This window comes from Lucilia cuprina, chromosome 4 (genome assembly GCF_022045245.1).
Source record: "Lucilia cuprina isolate Lc7/37 chromosome 4, ASM2204524v1, whole genome shotgun sequence".
Taxonomy (NCBI): Eukaryota; Metazoa; Arthropoda; class Insecta; order Diptera; family Calliphoridae; genus Lucilia; species Lucilia cuprina.
Window position 1 is genome coordinate 34,281,861 of NC_060952.1, and position 10,995 is coordinate 34,292,855.

At 29.8% G+C, this 10,995-nt stretch overlaps 1 protein-coding gene across 1 annotated transcript in view; it reads left to right on the forward strand.

Moving 5' to 3' along the window:
• Window positions 1-2,212: 2,212 nt before the first annotated feature.
• LOC111682708 overlaps window positions 2,213-10,995 on the forward strand; it is a 13,898-nt gene continuing 5,115 nt past the window's right edge. Inside the window, exons 1-7 of the mRNA XM_046950566.1 lie at window positions 2,213-2,345; window positions 2,409-2,745; window positions 3,669-3,766; window positions 3,828-4,194; window positions 4,344-4,808; window positions 9,316-9,341; window positions 9,397-9,739. Coding sequence (XP_046806522.1) covers window positions 2,320-2,345; window positions 2,409-2,745; window positions 3,669-3,766; window positions 3,828-4,194; window positions 4,344-4,808; window positions 9,316-9,341; window positions 9,397-9,739 — 1,662 coding nt within the window. The 5' untranslated portion in view covers window positions 2,213-2,319. The remainder of the gene's footprint in view (window positions 2,346-2,408; window positions 2,746-3,668; window positions 3,767-3,827; window positions 4,195-4,343; window positions 4,809-9,315; window positions 9,342-9,396; window positions 9,740-10,995) is intronic.

A 10,995-nucleotide genomic window follows, 5' to 3' on the forward strand; every position in this document is an offset into this window, starting at 1 on the left:
ACACACCCTAGAACGATGAAATCCGGAAAAAATGTATGCCATCCGATTTCTACACTTCCAACTTAAAGTTCTATATAGGTTTTTATCGTGCACAAGATCGTCCGATAGCAGTTATATATCATTTTATATATACGGCCTATAGTAACATTTTTTGTAAAAAAAAGTTTGTTGTTGTAGTACACACCCTAGAACGATGAAATCCGGAAAAAAATGTATGCCATCCGATTTCTACACTTCCAACTTAAAGTTCTATATAGGTTTTTATCGTGCACAAGATCGTCCGATAGCAGTTATATATCATTTTATATATACGGCTATAGTTACATTTTTTGTAAAAAAAAGTTTGTTGTTGTAGTACACACCCTAGAACGATGAAATCCGGAAAAAAATGTATGCCATCCGATTTCTACACTTCCAACTTAAAGTTCTATATAGGTTTTTATCGTGCACAAGATCGTCCGATAGCAGTTATATATCATTTTATATATACGGCTATAGTAACATTTTTTGTAAAAAAAAGTTTGTTGTTGTAGTACACACCCTAGAACGATGAAATCCGGAAAAAAATTTATGCCATCCGATTTCTACACTTCCAACTTAAAGTTCTATATAGGTTTTTATCGTGCACAAGATCGTCCGATAGCAGTTATATATCATTTTATATATACGGCCATAGTAAATTTTTTTGTAAAAAAGTTTGTTGTTGTAGTACACACCCTAGAACGATGAAATCCGGAAAAAAATTTATGCAATCCGATTTCTACACTTCCAACTTAAAGTTCTATATAGGTTTTTATCGTGCACAAGATCGTCCGATAGCAGTTATATATCATTTTATATATACGGCCATAGTAACATTTTTTGTAAAAAAAAGTTTGTTGTAGTACACACCCTAGAACGATGAAATTTGAAAAAAAATATGCCATCCGATTTCTACACTTCCAACTTAGAGTTCTATATAGGTTTTTATCGTGCACAAGATCGTCCGATAGCAGTTATATATCATTTTATATATACGGCCATAGTTACATTTTTTGTAAAAAAAAAAGTTTGTTGTTGTAGTACACACCCTAGAACGATGAAATCCGGAAAAAAATTTATGCCATCTGATTTCTACACTTCCAACTTAAAGTTCTATATAGGTTTTTATCGTGCACAAGATCGTCCGATAGCAGTTATATATCATTTTATATATACGGCCATAGTAACATTTTTTGTAAAAAAAAAGTTTGTTGTTGTAGTACACACCCTAGAACGATGAAATCCGGAAAAAATGTATGCCATCCGATTTCTACACTTCCAACTTAAAGTTCTATATAGGTTTTTATCGTGCACAAGATCGTCCGATAGCACTTATATATCATTTTATATATATGACCATAGTAACATTTTTTGAATGTTTTTTATTAAAAGGCATTCTGTAACGATATAATCCCAATTATATTTATATTTTATCAGATTTGTTCCTTTCCACATTTATACACATATTTTAATTGATCAAAAATATTTTTTTTAATGTAAATCATGAAAATCAATTTTTTTGAATTTTTTCCACGTGCTTAAACACATATTGAAAATGTAAATAATGAAAACGAGTTTTTGCGTCTTTTCCACGTGCAGAAACACATATTTGTAAACAAAAATAACTCACCACACCAAAAAAAATGTTTATTTTGATAAAACAGCTGTTACGGTTTGTTTTATTTTTCGTCGGGTTGTTTTCTTTATGTGCGTTGATTTTTTGACTTTTTTCTGTTAGTTAAAAGTTGACTTTTTGTATTTTGTAAATAGTCGACTTTTCGACTATTTTCGATTATTTTTTTACTTTTTCCGACTTTTCGACTTTTTGACATTTTCGACTTTTTCCGAATTTTCGACTATTTCAGACTTGTCGACGATTTTTGACTTTTTTCGATTTTCAACTATTTTCGACTGTTTGACTATTTTTGTCTTTTTTCGACCTTCCGACTATTTTAGACATTTTTCGACTTTTTAACTATTTTTGACTTCTTCCGACTATTTTCGACTTTTTCTAACTATTTTCGACTTTTTCCAACTATTTTCGACTTTTTGACTATTTTTGGCTTTCTCCGAATTTACGACTTTTATTTCCAAAGTCGAGTTTTCGACTTTTCAATAAAAATTTATAGAACCCTAGTTAGTATTGCCACACTGACAAAAAGCCTTGTGCTATTAATGTAATGTGAATGATTTTCAAAGAAAAAGAAGAGATATTGTTGATATTTATTTTTTGATCTGCTAATAAAATTACTTGGACTTTTTAACAAAGTTTGACTTCATTATTCATTAGAGCTCACAATGTCTGCAAACAAAAAACAAAATAAGTATGTTAATTTATTATAAATACATTATAAATTTTAATTATGAGTTTGATTTTATAATTTTAGCAAAAAACTCTCTTGGAGTAATCAGATGACAGACTTTCTCATAGCACATTATAAAGAATGTGAATGTTTGTACGACAAGAATCATGAAGACTACAACAATAAAATAGTAAAATCGAATGCCTTAAACAATATCCTTCAAAAAATGCACAAATTTTTCCCTAATTTGATATTAAGGGATATAGAGGAAAAAATAAAAATAATGCATCTACAGCTTTCTGAAGAAATGTTTCATATTGAAGCGGCTGAAGCGTCAGGCAATAAATATGATCCCAAATTATATTGTTTTGAACAACTCAAATTTCTACACAAACACGTAGAGCCTTCAGGGTCGATAGATGTAAGTTGAAAGCATGTACAACATATGTATGAAAATTCGAATGAAAACACTTTCGAAACAATGTATTTAATACAAATTTTAATTTTTTATCTTTCGAATCGAAACGCGTTAAAATCTAATGTTTAGAATATGTTTAGAATAACAAATTAGTACTTACAAATTTTATTATACCCTACACCACTATAGTGGGGAGGGTATTATGCGTTTGTGCTGAAGTTTGTAACACCCAAAAATATTTGTCCTAGACCCACCTTAAAGTATACCAATCGCCTATCTGTGTGTCCATGTAAACCTTGTGCGCATGCTACAGGTCGCAATTTTCAAGATAATTTAATGAAATTTGGCACATACACTTTTTTTGGTTCAAGGACGCTATTGAAAATGGTTGAAATCGGTCCATTATTTCTCCTAGCCCCCATACTACCGTACCCCCCGAATCGGGCCTTTAGGCTCATAAGTACGTTAAATGTTTTATAATGTCAACGAAAATCAGCAAAAATTAGTTTTATAGAACAATAATTGACCATACTAATTTTTATTGTGACCCTAGCCGCCATACAGACACCCCTTCAGAAAATGACTGTCAAAATTAACTTATAATTACTTATAAAACGATTAAAATCTACGTAAATGACTTTGTAGTAGACGTAAATTCATTTACCAAAATTTATAAGGATAGGCCCATATTTACCCCTTCTCCAATATGAGCCCTCTTGTAGAAAATTTCTCTTTTTTGTCAACAATAAGTAAAAAAATTCCACAATAAAACAAATTAAATGCTTTATTTAAAAAAAATCAAAATTTTAACATACTGACTGGTGTAGGGTATCATATGGTCGCCAATGTCCGACTATAAATTCATACTTGTTTCTAATTTATATAAGTACAATTTTTATTTGATATTTGTTAATTTTATTTTTAAGAACATTAAGACCGAAAACCCTTTAGCGGAAGAGGCTATTGATGTACCGGAAGAAATTTCTGATGGATCACAGTACGGCGAAATAAAAATGCCCAAACGGTAAGACTACAATCTTTACTGTTTAGCACAATTTTTAATAATATCCCATTATGTCTATTAGAATATATAGGAAAAAATTTAGATGGAGAAGAGAGGATTTAAAGAAATTTATTAAAACACTTCATAAATATAACGTTTTATATGACTCCAGCCATAAAGATTATTTAAATCGTGAAATAAGGTTTATTGCATATAAAAAACTGCTTAAAGAAACGAGAAAAATTGATCCAACAATTACATTAAACGATATTCGTGATAAAATGAGATGTCTGCGTAAACAATTTATGAAAGAAGTACGTTTAGTCAAAAGAGCGCAGAAAAATAATGAAATATATGAACCAGTATTGTGGTGTTTTGGATTGTTGCTTAATTTATATTACGATGAATTTGGCATAAAATCTTACAGTAAGCTGATTATTAAAGAAGAGGTAAGTATACTTGTCAAGATTTTCATTTAGTGTTTTTCTAGTTTATCTAGTATAACGATGTTTGATATTGCAAATTTCGGCTTTAGTTTTACAAGTTTATTATATGTACTAAAATCAAAATATAACATTTATTTTACATCAATTCATAGCCTGAAGACAACAGTTTTACATCAGCACATCAATCTGAAGAAAGATTAACTGATAACGAAACTACAATTAATAGAGAATTATTTGAATTTGATGAAATTCAACAGACAGATGATGACGACGTTGATTTTGATGAAGATCAAGTAACTTTGCCCACTAGGAATGCGACACAAACTAATGGAAATTCAACAAATGATAGTGAAGAAGTAAATTACAAATGGCTCGGTGAACTATTAGTATCTCAACTGGAAGAAATATCACAAAATTATCACACGAAATTTGCATTGGATCTACAATGTCTAATACGTGAATACATTTCGAAAAGTAAAAGCAATTCGAAAGAAAAGACATCACCAGCAGCATCATCATCATCATCTAGGAGCAATAATAAAAACCAAAAAAGAAATATACCTAGAAATAATATTCAAGAACTATCTTCAAATGTTTCATTTAATATAAGTTTTCTGTAATTTAAAGTTTACATTAAGTTTTAAACATTATAAGAATTAAATTTCGCTAACGTATTAATGTAATACGTTCGTAAATATATAAAAGAACTGTTGATTATTTCTATATTTACTCTCCGTATTCATAAAATGATCATGTAGTGGGGAGGGTATTATACGTTTGTGCTGATGTTTGTAACATACAAAAATATTGGTCCAATACCCAGCTTAAAGTATACCGATCGATTCAGAATCATTTTTTGAGTCGATTAAGACATGTCCGTCCGTCTGTCCATGTAAACCTTGTGCGCAAGGTACAGGCCGCAATTTTCAAGATAATTTGATGAAATTTGGACCAAGCATGTTTTTTGGCACGGGGACGAAGCCTTTTGAAAATGGTTGAAATCGGTCCATTATATCACCTAGCCCCCATACGTCATAATTACGTCAAATATTCTATTATCTCTCTAAAAATTGGCACAAATAAGTTTTACATAAGTATAAATGACACTGCAGATTTTCGTAAGGATCGGCCCTTATTTGACCCTAGCCCCCATACAAACTCCCCTTCAAGAAATGTCTTAAAAATAAAAGTTTCTTTATAAAAAGTAAAAATTTTAAAAATATACTCATGGTGTAGGGTATTATATGTTCGGCCATGCCAAAAACAGTTTAAAGCTTATCGTAGTTCATTAAAAAAAAGCGGACAGGTGTCCGGTATTTTTTCAAATTCTGCCCCTTTAGGGAATAAACGGGTAAAAACTGTAATTTAGTACTTTTTTGCACCCCCATGTATCTTTTAAACAAGAGAACATTAAACAAATATTTTTGAATCCTTTACAACACGACGAACGTTTATTTTTGGTATTTTTTTATGAAACATTGTTTTTGGTTTATTAACTTATACACATGAATACATAATAACTGGTTCCCAATACGATGTTGCAACTTTATAAAACAGAATTTCTATTTCGTTAATGGGAAGGAAAATAGTACCAAAAGGGGTAAAAACGGGAAATTTGATTTTATTCAAGAAACACTAAATATGCTAACGGGGAGTTTTCTAAACACCGGTACTAAGTGATATTTTTTGGAACTTTTTCATTCTCCAACTGGTACTTTTTGAGTATATCTGGAAAACCATTGTAGTTAAAATGATTAAAATCGTTAAGTTTCGTATTTTACGAGATACGAAAAATACATTGTGGTTTGACAAACCAGAATTTTTTAGGACGTCAAATACCATGTGTATTTTAAATGCGACATCAAACAAAATCTGTTTGACGGAAAAATTCAGCGATTTTTTGTGCAGCTTGCTAGACCTGCTTCACACTGGGAAACTTTTTTTGTAAAACTTTTGATTTTTGTGTGAGAGAAAGAAATATTAATCGTCTTTTTTTCTCAAACACAAAATAAAAAGTTTCTCAACAGAAGTTTCCTAGTGGTGTGAACCAGGTCCTACATGTTTTCGCGCCATTTTTGAAAGTTCTTTTTTCGTTGATCGTCTGTCATAAAATGATATGACAAATGTATGTTGTATTTTAGGTTGGTATTTTTTGTTTCTTGAGTTCAAGAATATTAAAATATTCAAAAATAATTAATTATTTGTCTTTGACGAACATCTTTTTTTAAGAAAGTAAAGGCATCATTATGGACTTCTGCCCATTTTCTGAATGTATACCTTCCTAGGAGGAGAACATGGCAGTGTTAAAATAACTAATCACCTAGGTGTTGTTTGGCTAGTGTAGATATGGTATATTATCGCCTTTGGTGATGGACGGAGGCTGGTTTGCCATATCGAGGGGTTACTTAGTTTTATACCATCGATCTTAGAAGAATCACTACACCCATTAGTCGCGATGTCTGGTGTGCCTTTCAGTTAAGCTCCTGTTGTCTCCAAACACTATGGTGGCTGAATATTCTCAAGAAACAATTGTTAAGCCTTCTTTTATACAAATTTATCACATTGTAGAGAATTTCATCAAGGACCTAGAGGATATAACCTGGAGCATTTTATTTAGACTTGATTTAGACTATGAGTTTGTTATATGTTGGTTAACCCTTGATAGGCTACGAAAAAGAAACAAATAGTTCCAGATGAAATGGAGTCCAATGTAATACTGTTGTAACACCTATTGCAGTTGTATTTGCAGGTGAGTTTAAGTATACCAATAATAATACTTAGTAAAATCCCAGGAAAAATTTAAATTGGTTCCACAAATAGTTCTAGAAAACATTTTTTAACCTGAACTTCTAATTTGGCGTTGAGAATAATGGTTTTTGTTCGGAATTGAATTTGAGCAGGCGTTATGAACCGATTTTCGTTAATTTTTCTAGAACGATTTAAGTTTATACAAAACTTGTTTATGTTGAATTTCATCACTCTACTTCGTTTTTAAGCTAGTAATGAGCGTTTATTATGTCGAGTTTCATCGCAATAGATGTTTTTTTTTAGGCAGTTATGAGCGTTAAAGTAATTTTCTGAGTGGTGCTTTTTATAGGTTATAGGGTCAATTATGAGTCGTTCCTTTTACATTTTTACAAAAAGATATTGTTCTTATAAGACACTTGTGTGTACCGAATATTACATCTAGTTATGCGCATTAAAGTGATTTTTTGCGGGAACCTTATGTGGGGCTAGCGAAATTGTGGTCTCATTTCTTATGAGATGGTGGGTTTAAACACCAAAACAGAGCAAGAATTTTATGTTGTGTATGAAGGTGTCATTATTGCAATATTAAGAGAAATTTTAATTGGAATAATAAAAATGGAAATACCTATATGAACCTAAAAACTTGAAATTTGGATTTGAAGCCCGGAATAAAGGGTTTTTTTTAGATAGATAGATAGATAGATAGATAGATAGATAGATAGATAGATAGATAGATAGATAAATAGATAGATAGATAGATAGATAGATAGATAGATAGATAGATAGATAGATAGATAGATAGATAGATAGATAGATAGATAGATAGATAGATAGATAGAGTTTGCAATATGCGATCAATCGACTTTTCATCTAACAAAAATTCAGAAATTAAGCTAAAAAATGGAAACCAATGGACCCCTACAAGAACAGTGACAGTCATTTGACTGATACTAGTGAAGGAAATATCGATCACTGCGTAGAACAAAGTTTCTATCAAGTTCTTAAGGGCAATATGAAAAATTTGATGGAAACTTTTGTGTACATGTGATCTTGCATCTCCCTTGCACTTATGAATTCTACCGATTTTATAACATATATTTGAGCTGCTCACTCTTTTGCTTTTTACCAATCAAGGATGATGGAAATGTTAGTCACGATTGACTAATCATTCTTTATGGATATATCCATCACAGTTGACCAATCACACTTGATGAATTTATCCGTCAAATCTGACGCCTATGCCAATTTATAATAAAACACAATTTATTAACATTTTAAGATATATATTTTTAATTTTATTAATATACATAGTAAGCATATACATAAATTAACTATCATTTCACCATTTTACATACCTCACAGAATGTAAAATCCTCCTATGCTCCTTTAAATTTGTGGAAATAAATTGTCTGTAAAAAAATGCATATAAATATTGAAATATAAAAATTAATAGTATATATGTATTCATATTACCACAGATAGATTAAACTCCGAAGTGTATATTCTCAGCTCCAATTCCTGCACCGTTTTTAAATTACAATAAATCTCTTTATTTTTAATAATTTTAGTCTTATATTTTTTTAATTTTTTGCTTTTTGATCTTTGGCTTTCACTGAAATAATTAATTTATGCGACGAAAACACAGTAACAGTCAAATGTAGTTGTTTCACTCTTTCATATGCAAATGAAACCCCTTATCACACATTGAGTACATCACAGTCATTTTACCGGTCATTTGACCGTCATTATTGATGGAATTATCCATTAATTATTTTTTTTTAGCAATTTTTAAAGAAAAATGTTGCAAGTGTGTTAGTAAAATCATTTTGTATGTGTTAGTTTCGGTCATACATTTCTTGTAGGGGACACAACCAAAGTAAATTAATAAAGTAGCGACACGAGTTGTTCTACAACAAACGTCTACAAAAACCACAGGCAATTTGTTTTTGTTCGAAATACTCACTTGTCAAAATTTGTTTACAAAAATGAACCAATAATTAATGGAAAATATGGCATTATTGTTGTACTTTCCAAAAATAAGTTGTTATTTATATTAAAAGTCACAGAGTTTTTTTTATTTTTTAAAATTTAGAACATTTTTAAAAATATTATACACTTAAAATACACTTTTTCACATTGAATAATGTTAATTAAATAAAATAAATAAATAAAATAAATACAACAAATTACTTAGAAATTTGTACAAAAGCAAGCGTTAAAATGAAAACAAATATGGCAACATAAACATTTTTGACAAGTAAATTACTTGGTCGCTGTACTTTGTTTTACACAGCGCTGAGAATTGTTGCGTCTTTTTTTCTTTATTGCAAACAATCGACTTTTCATCTAACAAAAATTCAGAAATTAAGCTAAAAAATGGAAACCAACAATGGACACAACAAGTAAGTTTTTCAATTAATATTTTTCGGCAACAATTTAATTTTACATTCGTTTTAGCAAACAAATGTTTTGGAATCGTAAAATGATTGAAACATTCATAGAACTTTATAAAGAAAACGTATGCCTCTACGACACGAGTCACGAAAATTACAATAATCAAACAGTGAAAATGCACGCCTTAAAAAATATTGCCCAGAGAATGAAACAATATCTACCCAATATAGAATTAAAGGATGTTCAAGATAAAATTAAAGCAATTCGTACTCAACTAATATCAGAAATATCCCTAATTGAAGAGGCTGAAGCGTCCGGGAATAAATATGAACCAAATTTGTGGTGTTTTGAACAACTTGAATTTTTGCGCGACCATTTAACAGCAGATAGTTCTAAGAAAGAAAGTGTAAGTGGGTACATTTTTAAAATTTAAACATAACAATTTTAATTTTTACAGTTAAGGGATCATCGTTAAAAAGCAAACAATTTTAAGAGATACGGCTTTGTTTTAACTAATATGTACTATATAGTACCAATTTGCTATTTTGTGGTACTTGATTTAAAAATATTTGAGTTTGATTTATTTACCTTTAGTTGGAAAGTTTTTTCCCAAAAAGGCCTACTGAGGAAAACTTAATCGTTAAATATGGCTTCATAGTCTTTTCGAGATCGGCTAGGAATAGAAATACATTGTACCTACATCTGTGTTCAAAAAAATAGGAGTGAGACTGAAAAGTAATTGTGCAGCTTAATTTAAAAAGGCAAGATTTAAAGAAATTAAATATTATTTCACGATATTTAGTTGTTAAGTGTTTAAAATACAAATCATATTTTGTAAAAAGGTTCAGTAGTTCTCTTGGTTTTCACTTTTTTAGAAATCCATATCCGATTACGACTGTTCAAAAAAAAGGAGTGCCGTATATTATCTAACCTAAGTTAAATAAATTTCCTTTATTCGTAGTAAATATTAAAATTGTGATATAAAACTGTTATATTTAGATGATTTTGAGCTCAGTTTACAATTATTTCATTTAAAATCCTGAAAGAAAATGTCAGAATTGACGAAAATGAAATCTGTTCAAATATCTTGAAAATTATAAAAATATCGCGAATAAAATATTAAAATTATCATGGTAATTTCATTAAAATACTTTTCTAATTCTTTAGGAAGTCAAATATTTTAAAATCTTTCATAAAAAATATACATTTTATTCAAAAACAAATAAGAGTGCTATATTCGGCTGTGCCGAATCTTATATACCCTTCACCATAGTGTATTTTAAACATCTTTTATATATTTTGAATTATTTCCCGATTACATTATTATTACATCAAAAGCTAAACAAAAAGAACAACAACAACGCTAAACGAAATAAAACACAAAATACACAAGACATCTAAACCAACAGACATCTAAACATACATAACGAAAAACGCAGAAAAACAAAAGTAACAATGCAATGACGCCAACAGCATCCAAACATACAAAAAAATACGCAGCTGAATAAAACCAAATACATCTACACACACACGTGTTCATCTTTTTCTAATATTCAGTGTTGTTGTTGCTTTTTTAACAAAGCATGAAAAAATATGACATTTTTTGATGAAATTTTCAGAGGTTGTCTCGGATTTTTGCTCATATCTCCGTTATTTACCGAC